Source organism: Podarcis pityusensis, assembly GCF_964106645.2.
Source record: "Podarcis pityusensis genome assembly, chromosome: 6".
In the NCBI taxonomy this organism is placed as follows: domain Eukaryota; kingdom Metazoa; phylum Chordata; class Lepidosauria; order Squamata; family Lacertidae; genus Podarcis; species Podarcis pityusensis.
This window is the reverse complement of record NC_138030.1, coordinates 47,180,945-47,198,482: the sequence shown is the minus strand read 5'-3', so window position 1 is coordinate 47,198,482 and position 17,538 is coordinate 47,180,945. Positions and strand designations below refer to the sequence as shown.

The following is a 17,538-nucleotide window of genomic DNA, read 5'->3' as shown; positions in this document are numbered from 1 at the left end:
GCCGAGGCGTTTCTTGGTTGGAGGAGGCAGCCATCAAGGGAAGAAAGCATCAATGGGAAGGCCAAACTGTTGCAGGAAGTGCTTGGTGGCAGTGACTCAGAAGGTGTGGTGCACTTCTTTGTGAGTCACTTTGTGACACTTTGCAAGAGTATCGATGAGGGCTTTGATGATTTTTTTCCAGAAGCTGCTGGGAGGATACATGTCCTCATGGGGGTTCCTGTGATGGTTTTATTTATGAATGGATGTGCTTCAATTTGGTTAGGATGCTGGAGTGGTTTAAGTACCTTCAAGCCTTATTTTTTTCTGGGTTTCAGTTGGACAGAGTGAGAGCCTTTACTTCCTGTCCTTATGCCTTTGTGTGGTGTTAATTGTGGGATGGCAGATGTCTTCTAAGCCATGATGAATCATCCAAGTAGGTGTGGAAGGAAGGTTGAAAGATGTTTTGTACATGTGAGCTGTAATTAATTGTTGTTGTTAGTCTTATTAATTGTCAAAAGGAAGACACCTAGCAGGCAGAGCCTTGAAGGTTTCTGACATCTTTCCCCCTCCCCCTCCATCTTTAATATGGATCCAGTGTTGTAATAATTTACAATAGCTAAGCAACCCCAGGATTAGCACTTTCCCAACCATGCTGGAAAATAGGAAGACAGATAGTGAGGGGGGAGGGACCCCACTGCGCCTACAGCACAGCTATCTGTATGTTGTTTTCCTCCACTGGACTCTTAATCTTTCTATAATGTGTCTAGTCTGACATAACCTAAGAGTGTAAAGCAGGTAAGATGATGTAAATGTAAAGAAAAAGCAATCAGGCTGTACAGAATAAGTTGAACTCGAGAAGTTCTGATTCTAGAGGAAGACAAAAGGAAACTGCTTATACACAGCCAACAGAGGGGGCCTCTAGATACAAGAAGGCTAATTTGGGTTACCCGTTAGGAAATTAGGGTTACCTACATAGGTGCTTTATCATAGACAACACTTATACTTTTTTAAAAATCCCTCTCCTAAACTTTCCATTTATTTATAACATTTATATGGAGACAACATTGGGAAGTTAGTCCTCTCCTCCCTAGTAAAAATTCCTTTGTGCACATTACTCCTGAGTGATGGGGATGGCGAAATTATTTTGCAAGGTCTAGAAAGGTATTGGGGATGGTTTCCCACTTCCACACCCCAGCTTCTACTCTACACACCAGTTTGTGCACCAGTAAAGTTTCCAAACTATCGCTGTTTTCAGATGGGATCCAGGCAAATTCAAGCTGCACAATTATAGTTGATTGGGAGGCCTTGTGCAATAAACCCATTTCCTCAAAAGATCAGACATTTTTCTCTAAAGAAAGTGATGGGGGAAAGCATTGGAGAGTATAGATAACACTTGTTTTGATGCAGTGTCATTTAACCTTCCCAAACACAAATGAGAATAAATGCTAATTAAACAGTCAACACAGCCTAATCTTTCTGCAAACAAATCAGGGGAAATGTTTTTTAAAATGGTCTCTTGGAATCGACTTTTGTCTTAACTAAAAAGAAGCCTAAGTATGTTTAACAGCATTTTTTAGCATTATTCCCTTGTTACCGTTGGCTTCCCATCGTAAGTTGGACTGTAAGCTTTTAGAGGACGGATCTGCACTTTGTTTTTGGTGCACTGTAAAATGCAGCAATTGCCTTTTTTTTATTACCAGCAGAATTATCTTTAGCATACAAGGAGTGTGGCTTTGTCCTCTGGTAGAATCAATAATAGAATTGTAGTATTGAAGGGGACTCCAAGGTTCATTTAGTCCAACCCCCTACAGGGCAGGGATCTCAACTAAAGCATTCATGACAGATGGCCATCCAACCTCTGCTTAAATACCTCCAATGAAGGAAAGTCCCCCACCTTCTGAGGGGGTCCGTTCCACTGCCAAACAGCTCTTACCACCAGAAAGTGCTTCCTGATCTTTAGTTGGAATCTCCTGTCTTATAACTTGAATCCATTGGTTTGGGTCCTATCCTCCAGAGCAGGATAAAACAAGCTTGCTCTGTCTTTTATGTGACAGCCATTTAGATATTTGAAGATGGCTATTGTATCTCCTCTCAGTCTCTTCTTTTCCAGGCTAAACATACTGAACTCCCTCAACTGTTCTTCATAAGGCTTGGTTTTCAGACCCTTGATCATGGTTGCCCTCCTTTGCACACATTCCAGCTTGTCAATATCCTTCTTAAATTGTGGTGCCCAGAACTGGACACAGTACTCTAGGTATGGTCTGACCAAGGCAGAATAGAGCAGGACAATTATTTCTCTTGAGCAGTACACTAGACTTCTGTTGATACACCTAGAATAGCTTTAGCACTTTTTTTTTTTGCTGCTGTTGCTGCATCACACTATTGACTCATGTTAAGCATGTTAAGCTAGATCCTTTTCACATGTACTGCTGGCACGCCAGGTGTCCCCCATCTTATATTTGTGCAGCTGACAAATATAGAATCTTACATTTGTCCCTATTGAAATTCCTTTTGTTTGTTTGGGCCCAGTTCATCAAGGTCACCTTGAATCCTGATTCTGTCTTCTGCACAGAACTTTGGTGGGCCCATCCCCTTCAGCTCCCATGGCTTCACATAGATGGCACCCCTGCTTAGCAGGAAGGAGGATGGGGGCTATACTAAAATTAGCTGGCTCTGCCTGTCATTGGCTAGGCTCTACCTACTGTTTTGGCTACCTCCATTCCATCTCACTAGTCCCAATGGGCACTGGTCGCCACTGGTTTTGAGAGGTCGCCCAGCTCACCCAACAATCCCACAGCAGTACTGAAAGTAAGCTGTTAGACACCAGAGTTACAAATTATATAAATACAAATCGAATAAATACCCCAAAAGCAACTTATACATTTACATCTAACTAATTTAGATTAGTAGCTAGGCAGACCATGATTTTTAAAATGTCAAGAAATTGGAGCTTGTCCCACCACTTACTCTTTTATTGATGGTTATCAGTGGAGAGAAAAGAAACCCCAGCATCCATGTAAAACTTCCACATGTAAATTATAAATTATCAAAGAGAACCCACCACACCACCAATAATCTAAAGAAGTCAAATTCTCCTGGGATTCAAAGAACCAAACAATGGCTAGTCTTGACTGTTAAGTATATATATACACACACAGGAAGTGACTGTTTGATAGCCTGAGACCATTAGCTGGTTCCAAATCCCTTGGCAGCAAGTAACTTAACAGAGCCTATTTTTCCTCTGTTTTGTTTTGTAGCATCCTAGAGTTATGGACCTTCCAGAACACTGCAGCGTAAAGCAGCTGTTTTGCTGGGGCTTGAGCACTGTTTCTTTTAGAAGGCAAATGCCAAGGACATGTGTGTGCATATAGTGTTGCCAACTAAACCTACTCTGTGAATATGTGTTCGTGCTTATTGATTCTGCAAGTTCTTCTTCTTCTTCTTCTTCTTCACCCAGTTGCATGTTGGAAACATTCAGCAATACCAGTTAAGCTGTTCTTCCTGTTCACACTATCTCATTTGCTTTATATCATCAGACAAATTCTTGTCCGCAGCAGACAGTCCAGATAGTAGGGGCTTTGTTTTGATTTCGCCTCTCTGGCCCAGACTCAGGACAACCTGGCCATGATGTGCTACTCGCAAGCCAGCTTCCCATCGAAGCTGGATAGGGCGATGGCAAAAGCTTGCACAGCACACAGTGGGTAGTTGTAGTCCAGGGTGAAAGTATCATCAGCTACGCGGCCAAACTGCAAGACGATGTAGTCCACTGTAGGAAAAGAGGTGAACACACCATCAGTTCAACAGATGGACCAAAAATAGGCTCTGCTACAATGCCATAACCCCCACCCCAAAATGAATAATGACAACATCTGGTCCTCTGTGCCTTCCAGTTGAAAAAGACTCTTCACCACTGGCCCACTGTCATGAGAAGAATGGGGTTCTGGAGAAAGACCCATTTCCAGAGCTGCCAAACTTTCATACTCCCCCCCCCCCCCAAAAAAAAACCTTGTAGCATTTCTATCTTGACCAGAACCTTTTGATGTTATTATCTTGGCATAGCTGCCTCCAGACATTTGAAAGGAAGTTGGATGTTCCTAAGATGTCGTCACCAGAGGTGACTTCCCAGAGAATGCCTGAAGAGAACAGGTTTTCTACCATATGGCTTATATCTCTATTTCCAGTGCTAAGGGAGTATGGCTCACATGGAGCTGAACAAAACCTTTTTATTCCGGACCCTCCTATTCAAATGCTAAGGAGAAAAGAACAGGATGGGACAGGGAAGAGAACAGCAGAGTTCAGGAGTTGACTGGCCACCTGCTGGGCAATGAATGCCTGCTTCTTCTGCAACAGAGCTACCAAGTAAGTACATTTCTTTTTTCCAGCTGGGTGGACAGAGCACAAGACCCAATATGTGCTGCCTCCCCCCCTAGAGACCTGCCCCCTCAACAGAATTCCTAACCAAGACATTTGTGGTATTCTAGAGGTCTCTCTGACTCACTGCTTCGGTCATGACTTCCTTTGTTACCATTGAGAGCAACAAGAAATCTGTAAAAATAACTGGGGCCCTGAGCAGGTTCTTTCTGTCCTGTAATCCTACACCCGAGACAGTAACATCCCCTGATTGGGCTGGACAGGTGACAAGCAGACAAGTCATACACCCGGCGAAATTGCTTGGCTGCCTATGTTTGTTGCTCTCATGTGAATTCTGCAGGGTGCTCACAGCCCCAGCACTCGCAAGGGGGATGGAAGTGTCAATGTTTTGTCCTCTTTTTGTATCAAGAGTTGCTTCTTTGAGCATCAACCAGCGCAAGATCAAAGCACGCACATGCACGAACACGCACGCGCGCACGCACACACACACACACACACACACCAATGTGCACATCCAATCAGATTTTTAAAGACTATGGATCCTGCTTGCATAAACTTTCAAGTCTGCAGCTGATTTCAGCATGTTGGATACATACTGGAGAGACTTTTAAGCTTGTTGATCACAAAGCTTGGGCTGTGGTTTCCAACTTGGTCCACCTGTACGCTCTCTTTAGGAGGATGTAAGGTAAAGGTAAAGGGACCCCTGACCATTAGGTCCAGTCGTGACCGACTCTGGGGTTGCGGCGCTCATCTCGCTTTATTGGTCGAGGGAGCCGGCGTACAGCTTCTGGTCATGTGGCCAGCATGACTAAGCCGCTTCTGGTGAACCAGAACAGCACACGGAAACGCCGTTTACCTTCCTGCCAGAGCGGTACCTATTTATCTACTTGCACTTTGACATGCTTTCGAATTGCTAGGTTGGCAGGAGCAGGGACCAAGCAATGGGAGCTCACCCCATCGCAGGGATTCGAACCACCGACCTTCTGATCAGCAAGTCCTAGGCTCTGTGGTTTAACCCACAGCACCACCTGCGTCCCCTTAGGAGGATGTAATGTGGGCCAAATTAAGTGAGACACAAGTAGCAGTTGTGGGAATAGCTTTTAAGAATGGAATAGGAACTCTAGGAGGGTGGGGTCTAGATGTTGACCCTGGTGGTAGGGAGGCTTTAGCCTAGTGTGGTCCCAATCAAGGCTAAGCCCCAGTGCCTACCACATACTGCCAGGGTCCTGATCAGAATTAGATACCTCAGTCCTGCTACTTACTTTTTAAAAGCCCTTCACACAGCTGCTCATTTCATGAATAACATTTCTTCCAATTTGTGATCCCCCACACAGGGCACCCAGCCAAGGGGGTGTCACAGCTAAAATGGCCGCTGTTTCTTTAATGCGAATAAAGCTGGGTCAGCATGACTCAGCGGCCTGCAGCAGGTTGTATATATAAAGTGAGAAATGTTAGTTTGTGCTGAGGCTGGTGTTTGGGTTGGTTGGTTGGTTGGTGCTGGTGTGTATAGTTATTCAGTCGTGTTTTGCACAAAGACTTTTGAGAATAAAACTCTGCAAGGATATTCTCGTGGACTCTTTTGTGCTGACAAGGGTCCGAGGACCAGGCTGAGGAGACAAAGGGAGGCCAGAACCCTTTCCTTCTTTTTTTTTGCTTTTTACAAACACTGACAGGTTATGGGCCCAGTGTTTCTGAGCATGTGCAGAGTGCAAAACGACTGGCAGCATCTCAGCAGGGAGCTGGTGAGTCCTGGTGGTGTATGGAGCCAGTGGCTGTGCGTTGGAGCAGTTGGTGGCAAGCTGTAACTGTCTGCAGCGACGCTGGAGCGGCTAGGATCTGAGGATCAGCAAAGCACTCAGTGTCAGCTACTGGAACAGTTTGAACTGCTAGAGGACCACAGTAGGCGACTCACAGAGCGGCTACATCAGTTGCAGAGCCAGGCGGGACCTGAGGGTCAACAGAGGCAGCAGCTAGAAGCCGGTGAGTGCCAGCCAGGACCATCCAGTTGGACTCTAAAGAGAGAGTCAGGAGAGCTTGCTGAAGGCCCCACAGAAGGGGCTCAGCAAGCACCAGCAGAGATGGCAGATTTCCAGTCTTCCCAAGTTGTAAATATTGGGGGAGGCATCCCTTTTGAACTTCTCTCAGAAAGCAACTGGCTGAGTTGGTCAATTAAAATGCAGCAGTTGTTAAGGAGAGATGGACTATGGGACTGTGTTGAAACTGAGGTTTTGAGACAGGACTCTGCTGAGAAAAAATGGCTAGATGAAAGGGCTCGTGCCCAAATTATGCTGTGTTTGAGCAACTCTCAGTTATTGTATGTAGCAAATGCCAGCACAGTGTTTGAGTGCTGGAATTTATTAAGGGCAATGCATGTCAGAGAAACTGCTGGAACTATAATTTCTCTGACCAGAAGGCTGTTCAGGACTGTTATGAAAGAAGGTGAGAGTTTGGCAACTCATCTTCAAACGCTGAAATCTCTGTTTCTTCAACTACAGCAGAGAGGTAAGCGTTATGATGAGACTGACCAAACCTACATTATCCTTTCAAGTTTGCCTGAAAGCTGGTTGCCAGTAATTAACAGCATGGAGAGTATGCGTCCCTGAGATCTGACCCTTGAGTATGTGGTTGGAAGATTGACCGAAGAAGCAGAAAGAAGGTCAGATAGACAGGCTGAACTCCAGGAGTGGAGGAGTTACAGCAAAGGGGGCCAGCAGCAGAATCTGCCAGTGGAGCAACGCCAAGGTTTGGACTTGGCCATGGCGGTGAGGAGGTGCTATAGATGCAACCAGCCTGGGCATCTCCAACGTCAATGCAGGGCTAGGCTTCCAGGAGACGACATGGAGCAGAGACAGCAATCGACGCAGAAACGTAAGCAGAAGGGGTTCTCTTCAGGGAAGAAGAACACGCGTTCTGCTCATTTTGTGTCTGCATTTTCTCGGGAGGAGAGGAAGATACCTCGAGGAACATGGTTGCTGGACTCTGGCAGCAGCAGGATTATCTGCAATAGTCGGGAGGACTTTAAGACCCTGGGGAAGCCAGCCGATGGAAAAGACTCAATCTATCTTGCTGATGGTCGTAGAAGCAAGATTGATGGCCAGGGAACATGTTTCCTGCAGTGCTTGAACACTACTCTACCAGAGACTCTGTTTGTCAGCAGTTTGGACTATTGTTTGCTGTCTGTAAGCTGTTTGATTAATGCAGGGTATAGTGTTAAGTTCACGCAGGATGGCTGTCTGATAAAGAATGGAACTCAGGTATGTGGCCATGCAAAGTTGGAAAATGGGTTATATGTAATGCAGGACAAGCCTATTAAAGCAGCCCAGGTGCTCCAGGATAATTTGCCAGTTCATAAGGGGTGTGTACATGAACTGCACAGAAAACTGGGTCATGCCAATTTCCGTGTGCTTTCAGAGATGCAAAAGGTGTGCAAGAACCTAAAAGTAAACACCTGTAACTGTTTCCTAGATTGCAATGTATGTAAAATGGCCAAATCTAAGAGGAAGCCTGTGGCTTCTAAAAGTGACAGAGTATCTAAAGAGGTTTTAGAACTTGTCCATTGTGACGTGATAGGCCCTTTCCCACAGAAGACTGAAGGGGCCGCCAGATATGCTTTTCTGGTAATAGATGATAAATCACGTTTTAGTTGGTTGTTTTTGTTAAAGCAGAAATCTGAGTGTTTCCCCACATTCAGAGAATGGGTTGCCCAAGCTGAAAAACTCTTCGCTCACCCTGTTGTGCAGTTGCAAACAGATAGGGGCGGAGAATTTCTGAACAAACAATTTGGGGCATGGTTGCGACGTAAGGGGATCATTCATCGCTTGACTAACCCTTATAGCCCTGCTGAAAATGGTCTGTGTGAAAGACATGGGGCTGTAATACAGTCAGTAAAGGACTGCCTGCTAGTGGATGCAGGATTGGGTCAGAACCATAGGCTGTGGGGCGAGGCTTTTCTGACAGCGAACTTTTTGATTAATAGAACCTGGTCTAGCTCTATAAAAGATATTCCATATCGTGTGTTGTTTGGGAAAGAACCAGAGTGGACAATGCTCCATAACTGGGGTTCTTGGGCACATGTAAATCTCCCCAAAGCTCAGCGCCAGAAAGGGGGCGCTAGAGCGCAGAAACTGCGGTTTGTGGGATACCAGTCCTATGGCAAAGGGTGGCGTTTCAATTTACGCCCAGGACGCACGGTTCTGTCACGAAGTTCAGACTTCGCTGACCAGGACAGATGGACTGTGATCCATGCCAACCCAGATTGCCTACTGCCCCTGCAAGTAAGAGAAGAAGCTTCTTCTCAGCCATTGGCAATGCAGTAGCAGGATGAGGAAGAGGCACAGATTTCCCCAAAAGATGTGGTAATAGATAATACTACTTCTCTAGAGGAAGAGGAAGAAGAGCCAGAGATAAGGGGGAAAGAAGTAGTAGTTGTGCCTAGGTGCTCCCAGCGTTCAAACAAGGGTGTACCTCCTCAGCGTTTGACCCTAGGAGGAGTGAGAGTATGCAGTGTGAGTTGTGTGGAACCACAAAGTTATAATGAAGTCTTAGACTTACCTCCTGGGGAACGTGCTTTGTGGGAACAAGCTATAAAAGAAGAAATGGACTCTTTTAAACGTAACAAAGTGTTTGAGGTCATAATGCCGCCACCTGGTGGCAGAGTGGTGTCATGCAAGTGGGTTTACAAAAGGAAAACCCTTGCACCTGGGGAACCACATTTTCGAGCCAGATTAGTAGCCAGAGGGTTCACTCAGATTAAAGGGGAGAGTTATGATGAAGTGTTTTCTCCCACTGTAAAGAGTGAAACTTTTCGTTTAATGCTTTCCATTGCTGCTGTAAGACAACTAGCAGTGCACCATTTTGATGTTGATGCTGCATATCTGCATGCAAATTTAGACCATGAAGTGTTAATGAGACAACCCCCTGGGTTTGAAGAGAAGAATGGTGCAGTCTGGCGTTTGAAAAAGGCTGTTTACGTTCTCAAACAAAGTGGAAGGTGTTGGAACCAGTGTTTAAATGAAGCCCTTGTAAAACTTGGTTTTAAAAGGAGTGTGGCTGATCCATGCCTGTACACCAAGGGGACAGGCAACAAATATCTAATGCTCTTAGTCTTTGTTGATGATTTGCTTGTGGCAGGGAGTTCCACAGATGAGATCCAGAAGCTCACAAGTCAACTGGAAAAGAGGTTTAAGCTTAAATCCTTAGGGCCTGTAAGCAATTACTTGGGAGTAGAAGTAAGGCAGGAAGCTGATGGAAGCTTCCTATTGAGTCAGAAAGAGAAAATTCTTCATTTGATAGAGCAGTTTGGCATGGAAAACTGCAAGCCAGTTCAGACTCCCATGACACCAGATTTCCCAAAGACAGTGTGTGACGATGAATTTGATCAGCCTGAGCTGTATCACTCAAAAATAGGATCACTGTTGTATTTAAGCCAGTGGTCAAGGCCAGACATTGCATGTGCTACAAATGTTCTGAGCCAACATGTATCTAAACCCAGTACTGCTGATTGGTGTGCTTTGAAAAGGCTTATCAGATATCTAAAGGGGACATTAAATGTATGTTTGAAGATATGTAGTACACAAGACGAAAAACTAGAAGTATTTGTTGATGCGGACTGGGGAAGCTGTGTAGCTACCAGAAAATCTACAAGTGGAATGGTTATGATGTTTGCCAATTCCATAATTGGATGGAGGTCAAAGAAACAAGGATTTGTTGCGACCTCATCCTGTGAGGCAGAATATGGGAGCCTGTCACTAGCATGCAATGAAATCTTGTGATTTATACAGATACTAAAAGATCTAGATTGTAAAGTTGATTTGCCTATCCAAGTGTATGAAGATAGCCAATTGTGCATTGCATTAGCGGGCTCGGAAATAATGAAATCCGCATCAAAACATATTGCTATCCATCATGCGAATGTGAGAGATTGTGTACACAATGGGGTAATCAAACTGGAGTATTGTCAATCACAAGATAATATTGCTGATTTGTTTACTAAGCCTTTGCCAGCAACATGCCATAATGAACTGATGACAAAACTGGGTTTATGTATATAGTATATAATGTATGTATGTATTGTTTCTGTTGGGGTTTTTCGCATTTAAGAAACAGAAGGGGTGTCACGGCTAAAATGGCCGCTGTTTCTTTAATGCGAATAAAGCTGGGTCAGCATGACTCAGCGGCCTGCAGCAGGTTGTATATATAAAGTGAGAAATGTTAGTTTGTGCTGAGGCTGGTGTTTGGGTTGGTTGGTTGGTTAGTGCTGGTGTGTATAGTTATTCCGTCGTGTTTTGCACAAAGACTTTTGAGAATAAAACTCTGCAAGGATATTCTCGTGGACTCTTTTGTGCTGACAAGGGTCCGAGGACCAGGCTGAGGAGACAAAGGGAGGTCAGAACCCTTTCCTTCTTTTTTTTTGCTTTTTACAAACACTGACAGGGGGCACAAAATTGAGAAGCCTCCCAAGGTGGCTTGGGCAACCCAGTCAGGTGCGCAGGGTACAAATATTATTATTATTATTATTTATTAAGATCTGTTTATGGGCACCAAATTTTGGTCTTTCTCAAGGCACCATATTACCAGAGATTATCAAAGTCCACCCCAGTCTTAATTTTGATCTTATTTAGTAAATTCATCCCATATTATCTCATTTAGCAACCCCTAAATGAATTGCACTTCTGATTAGTACGTTCAAGGATGAATCAGAGCTTGAAAACTACCGTAGTTGGCAGGCCTTGGCAAGATCAGGGGATGTTAGCTTAGTCACCCTTGGATCAATTATTGTGTATTTGCTGTTATCCTTAGAGGGTGTTCATAGAGGCATAGGAAAACTTATATTATGAGCTGTGTAAGTGACCCAAATCATCATCAAAGGCATAAGGGATCCTGGAATCCCTTGTTCTGCCTATAGAATATGCTAACTCAAAATATCAACACTAACCCTTTAGATTTTTATTACATAAAGAAGTCTAACACTATTTGCACATGCCTCTTGAGTGAAATCAATGCAGTCCTTGGCATCTTGTACCCCAAGGTATTTCATGTCTAATGGAAAATGCCAGAACAGTTCTTTTGAGTTGGAGGCTACTTATCAATTGGGCAATTAGTGCCAAGTGGTACCCGTTATTGGCCATTTTGGATTAGCCCCATCAGAAACTGGATGACTATTTTGAGTAATCAGGAACACCTTGTGTACATCATCAGAGTATACGAGTGTCTCATAAATTAACACTCAAAACTTTGAAGCATACCCAGGAAGAATTCCAACAACACAGAGACAAAACCAGACAAAAGCTTGGCTCCAAGTCATTCAGCAGATCCAAGGGGCTTAGCAAGGAACCCAAACCCTTATTATTTCTGTCTTCTGACTGTCATGCTCCCTCTCGTGGATGATTTGTGCATGCCTCCCTTCCTGTCTACGTTTAGGCAAACTCCTTAGAGAGTTTGGTGGCTCGTTCAGGTCTGATTGTAAAACTCAACACATTCCCAAATTGTGATTACAGAGTACAGGCTTCAGGAAGGTTCTTCTCATAGCAGATAGGTCAGGTATCCTTGTATCTGGAAAGTGGACATTCTGGTTTCCTCTGGCCTAAATTACACAACAACTCAGACAACTTATTTCCAAACTCTGCTGCCTTTTCTTTTTAGGTCAGTCCTGGTCCACACATGTACTCTGTGAGGTGGTTGGCATTTGGGGGGGAAACACAACCAATTGCACAGAGGCAACTCCATGTGGCAAGTCATTCATGGAAAAGAGCTTCCCATGCAATCACAGAGATTGTCAACATGCCACCATAAAACTCTCTCATCTGAACCTCCTCCTGAGTGTTGGTTTCACACAGCTGCAGTTTCAAGTGGCTACTATGCCACAGATAGATGTGTGGTTCAGGCATGAAGCGGTCACCTGAGCATGCTATTATGCATGGCAAACCGTCCTTTTGAAGCCATTGTGTGACCACACAGCCCTCATACAGCAGACACAATTTCAAGTCTGCTTTGACACTCAGCTAGCATCTGAGTCAAAAGCGTCTGCTTATCCAGCTTTCTGCATGCCTTGTCTCCAAATCTGATTGGTTCTATAACTATTGTTAACAATGAACCAGCATCCCAAGCAATTTATTGGCAAAGTATAAATGTGAGAGAAAAGCAAACCCCAACATAGGTAATATAATGACGCTGTCATTATACCTTTCCTTTCTGCCCCATCTCTCTTCAGATTACAAGCTGTCTGTTGAAATGGAGAGTATAATACAAGGACTACCTTGCTCCACACATTTTATTGCCTAGAGTAGCAATAATTCCACAGCCAATCCTGGTTGACCTCCTAAGTTAGCACAATGTAGGATTGCTCAGTCAGTAGAGCATGAGAATTTAAGGGTTGTGGGTTCAAGCCCCACGTTGGGTCACAGATTCCTGCATTTCAGGGGGTTGGACTAGATGACCCTCGTGGTCTCTTCCAACTCTACAGTTCTATGATTCTTTGAGGTCTGCCTTCAATCTTATGGGCCAAGAGGATTCCATAGGACTTACCGTCATTGCTGTGGACAATCTGGAAGTTCTTGACAGAGGCATGAGTAACTCTGCCATGGAAGTTGAGCACATAAGACTGGGTCTCGTCATTCCACACTGGGGCTTTGTTATGCAGTTCAATTAAGTTGTCCATTATCCTGTTCTGCCATCTGATGAGCAGCCCATCATTATCCTGGCAAGAAATGTGAGAAAAGCACAAAATTAAATCATTTCCAAACACGCTTCAGTGCCAGCTGCAGCATTTGGTTTATCTGTCTGTGGATATACCTTTCTGGTTCCCAGAGATAAGGGGCCATGTATAGTATTATAGTGTTATACCTCACTTTCATTATTTTTTTTTATGTGGGAATGAGAGGACTGATTAAGAAATATAGTGGTACCTTGGGTTACATACGCTTCAGGTTACAGACTCCGCTAACCCAGAAATAGTACCTCGGGTTAAGAACTTTGCTTCAGGATGAGAACAGAAATTGTGCAGCAGCGGCAGCAGGAGGCCCCATTATCTAAAGTGGTGCTTCAGGTTAAGAACAGTTTCAGGTTAAGAACGGACCTCCGTAACGAATTAAGTACTTAACCCGAGGTACCACTGTAAAATAAAATAAAACCAGGGTCATAAATGGCACCCACTGCAACAGTTATACTGAATGTGGGCTGAGATGCAAATGGACCCAACTATCGCAGCTTCCTCAAGGCCACCAGTGTGGCCAAAACAAAGGTTCAGGACTCTGAATGTGGAAAATCACTTGCAATTCCACTTGTAACTTAAAATAGCAAAACAGTGATTGGGTAGCACTAGGAACATCCTATCATGATAGGATATTAAGGTTCCAGTATATTAAGGGTGTCATGCTATGGTGAACATCCCATCAGTGCAAGGATATCAACTTGCCTAGATGGAATAATCCCTTTTCCTTCCCCTGTTCTGAGGATTCTTCAGACGCCTCCGAGCCAGTTGGGGGGAGGGCCTGCAGGGAGAGGACAGAGGGGGAAAGCCCCCTTTGTGACAGCGGAAGACCTCACACGGTTTGCACTGAGGGGACTTGTTAGGTGTATTCTACCCCAAGTGTGTACACAGCACTGAGAGACACCTGCCAATCCTACCAAGGTCTTCTGCCCCTCCTAATTTTAGTTGCTCATATTTTTTGAAAGGAGGTCCCTGCCCCCTCTTTATTGTTCCATTGGTGGTGCCAGGCTGGCTGGAGACCACAATGCTGGCACTTAGGCATCAAAATCTCCCATCTCCCTTTCCCCCAGATTGCCTCTAGGAGTGTGTTGTAGATGCTTATCATGTTGGTAACTTACATTTCGGGGTCGGATTGGCACCCTCTCATTGTCTGAATTCATTCCAGGGATAATCACTGTCATTTTTCGAGGTCCCTTGAACCCTAATACATTTGTCTCCTGAAACAGAAAACCCAGAATGCTTATAACTCAATCACAGTCATATATCCTCAAAACATTATGAATTTGTTTATATTCCCCCAAACCAACTGATTTGTAACAGCTTAAAGCAGCTATTCTGTCAGTCTCAAGCTTGTGCTATAGCTTTGCCATGGTAGTGTTGCATCCTCCCAACATATAAAACAAAAACAACATTGCTATAACCTGAAAAGGAGTTAGATACCACTGTTGTTGTTTTTTAAACAAAACCCTTCCTTTCCCTGCCTTCTTAGCCTGGCAAGAGTATTTGCCAGTGATGATCAAATGTCAGCATGTGGGATCTACCTTTCTTCTCTCAAATAAAACCCCCAAGGTTTTGTGTTGTTTGTTTAAAGAATGTTTTTATTATATGCTTCACAATTTATTTTGTGTATGGAGAAGAATGGCTGTTTGACAATACACTCTAGCTCAGAACTATTTGTATATCTGGGGAAAAAACTAATAAAAAGTACTTAAATAATAATAAAGACCCAAGGTCCACCAAGCAGTCAGATGCAAAATAGTGACTCAGGAGAGAAGAAATACGGTACATTTAAAATTAAAGAACAGGGTGCCTCTGAGCACATGCTGCTCAGCTCAGTAATTTGTTTTCAGGGCCAGGATCTATCTTCTGCCTGTCCCTAGCCTAGAGAATGGAGGAGATATTGATGATATGAAGGTGCTTGCATCTGGAGATGGCAAACATGATTGTTCTGTTAGGTAAACACTATTGCTTATTATTTTCCCTCTAAGAATTCTGGGTAGTGCAGTTTAACCCTATCAGAGTTATAATTCCAAGCAACTCCTAACCAACTACCATTCTTATAAGGGCATGTGCCTTGAGAGAAGCCCTGGAGCATCCATGTCCGCAATAATGGAGTCGGGTGAAGCTTGTGCCAGCTGCAGCATTTGCTTTACCTGTCTGTGGATATAGATACCTTTTTGGTTCCCAGAGGATAAGGGACCACTCTTGGCTGGACTGAAATATGGCAGGGTGGTTTAAAAAGTAAGCGGATTGGACAGGGACTTGGCTAATGTAACACATGCCTTGGAAACATCTAGGTTAGATTTGAAAAGGCATCAATTTATGACAAGCATAACTCCACCCCCAGCCTTGAATTATCCCCAGCCACTCCATGCAATGTAGATCCTGCATATTTTACCTTCATTGGGTGACACTAACCGGTTGGCATTAAGACTCTGTTCCACTCGGGAACAGTTTTTACAGCAGACAAAGAGTTCTCAAGCCTCCCTTGGGAAAGATACCCACAAGCATATTCTAGCCCAGGGGTAGGCAACCTAAGGCCTGGGGGCCGGATGCAGCCCAATCAGCTTCTCAATCCAGCCCGCAGACGGTCCGGGAATCAGCGTGTTTTTACATGAGTAGAATGTGTCCTTTTATTTTAAATGCATCTCTGGGTTATTTGTGGGGCATAGGAATTTGTTCATGTTTTTTTCCAAAATATAGTCTGGCCCACCACATGGTCTGAGGGACGGTGGACCAGCCCACAGCTGAAAAAGGTTGCTGACCCCTATTCTAGCCATTGAAAGCAGCTGCCCAGGAGATTATGGCTAGAAAAGATGGAGTGGCACAATGTGGTTCCTTACATAAACAACAGCTGCAAGCTCCTGGCGCACATTTGACCAATCCGAATTTGCTCTGTCAGGATTCACACCATTATCAAACACCGAAAACCGAGTGCCCATCAAATTGGATCTAAAAGCAAAACAAAAAACAAAAAACCACCACAGCAATCAGGCAAAGCAGATGAGGGTTTCAGAGTCAAGGAGCCCCTTTGCACAATTACCCCTTTTCTGTTAAAATAAACACTATAACATTGAGTTAACCAGGTATACTTTGCATCAATGTGGGTATAGTCTATATATGTGAGTGTGTAAGAGAGGGAGGGAATATGGGAGTGGGATGGGATAAGAAGGGAATGGAAAGGTCACTCAATCAGGGCATCTTCAGTATTTCCAAATGCCCAGGCCTATTAAATTGCGACATGCCTCTCCTCTGGATAAGAACCGGCTAAACCACTTCTGCCCTGCCCCGAGGGACAATCTTGATACCAGATCTGATAACAGGGTGTGTCTGGCTTGCTGGGCTAGGGGTGTAATTATTGACAAATCTCAGCACCAGGGGAAAGAGAGGCCACACTTTAAGGGAGAGGCTGTAACTTGGTGGCAAGCTCAGGCTTTGCATGCCAAAGATCCCAGGTTCCATCCCCAGCATCTCCAGGCAGGGCTGGCAAAGACTGCTTGATCACTTAATCTAGATGGACCAATGGTCTGACTCTGCATAAAGCAGCTTCCTGTGTTCTGGACTTTTTTGATTTACCTGTGAGCACCATCTGCAATGTAAATATGCAAAGACTACCCTCCCCCTCCCCTCACATATAAGCTTGTTTGCAATCCTGCTACTTGGGAGGTCAGTATGGGCTGCCCAAATAAGCTAAAGTAGCACTGAAAATGTGGGACTTTAGCCATGCAACACTGTAAATTGCCATGCACATTTATGGTGCTGTATACACAATAATAGGGACGCGGGTGGCGCTGTGGGTTAAACCACAGAGCCTAGGATTTGCCGATCAGAAGGTCGGCGGTTCAAATCCCCGCGACGGGGTGATCTCCCGTTGTTTGGTCCTTGCTCCTGCCAACCTAGCAGTTCGAAAGCACGTCAAAGTGCAAGTAGATAAATAGGTACGGCTTTGGCGGGAAGGTAAACAGCGTTTCCGTGCGCTGCTCTGGTTCACCAGAAGCGGCTTAGTCATGCTGGCCACATGACCCGGAAGCTGTACGCCGGCTCCCTTGGCCAATAAAGCAAGATGAGCGCCGCAACCCTAGAGTCGGTCACGTCTGGACCTAATGGTCAGGGGTCCCTTTACCTTTACCTATACACAATAATAGTAATAACCAGTGGGACCTGCAACAAAATATTGTAGTGTGGAGAGTTCCCTCCTTAATAATTAGAGTTGCTTTTGGAGTAATTCCAAGCAAGGAAATCCCAGTTCGTGGCACCTTGCAGCAACAAAATGCATAAAGCAAGCCATCTATCGCAGAGATGGGGAATTTGAGACCCTTTTTTATGTTGTTGGACTCCAACTCCCATCAGCCCCAGCTAGCATGGCCAATGCTCAGGGATGATGGGAGTTGCAGTCTGGAAACATCTGGAGGGCCATAACTAAAAGGCTATCTCACTGGCTCCCTTCTGTGTAAATGTGCCCCAACTAGGCAGAAATTGGG

The 17,538-nt window shown here is 44.6% G+C and overlaps 1 protein-coding gene across 1 annotated transcript; it reads right to left on the bottom strand.

Annotated features, from left to right (window-relative positions):
* Positions 1 to 2,665: 2,665 nt before the first annotated feature.
* Positions 2,666 to 16,158, bottom strand: TULP1 (TUB like protein 1). The gene is made up of 4 exons (XM_081010497.1): positions 15,901 to 16,158; positions 14,176 to 14,274; positions 12,874 to 13,045; positions 2,666 to 3,745 (listed from the first exon to the last, which is right to left on the bottom strand). Exons 1-4 carry the CDS (start codon positions 15,997 to 15,999, stop codon positions 3,612 to 3,614), a joined length of 504 nt encoding a protein of 167 aa, XP_080866623.1. The 5' UTR covers positions 16,000 to 16,158; the 3' UTR covers positions 2,666 to 3,611.
* Between the last annotated feature and the right edge of the window lie 1,380 nt (positions 16,159 to 17,538).

Coding starts and splice junctions, on each gene's coding strand:
- TULP1 (XM_081010497.1), bottom strand. CDS start 15,999: ATGGGCACTCGGTTTTCGGTGTTTGATAATGGTGTGAATCCTGACAGA. Junction 14,275..15,900: donor AGCTTGCAGCTGTTGTTTAT/GTAAGGAACCAC, acceptor TTTCTGTTTCAG/GAGACAAATGTATTAGGGTT. Junction 3,746..12,873: donor GATTGTCCACAGCAATGACG/GTAAGTCCTATG, acceptor CTTTTCCTACAG/TGGACTACATCGTCTTGCAG.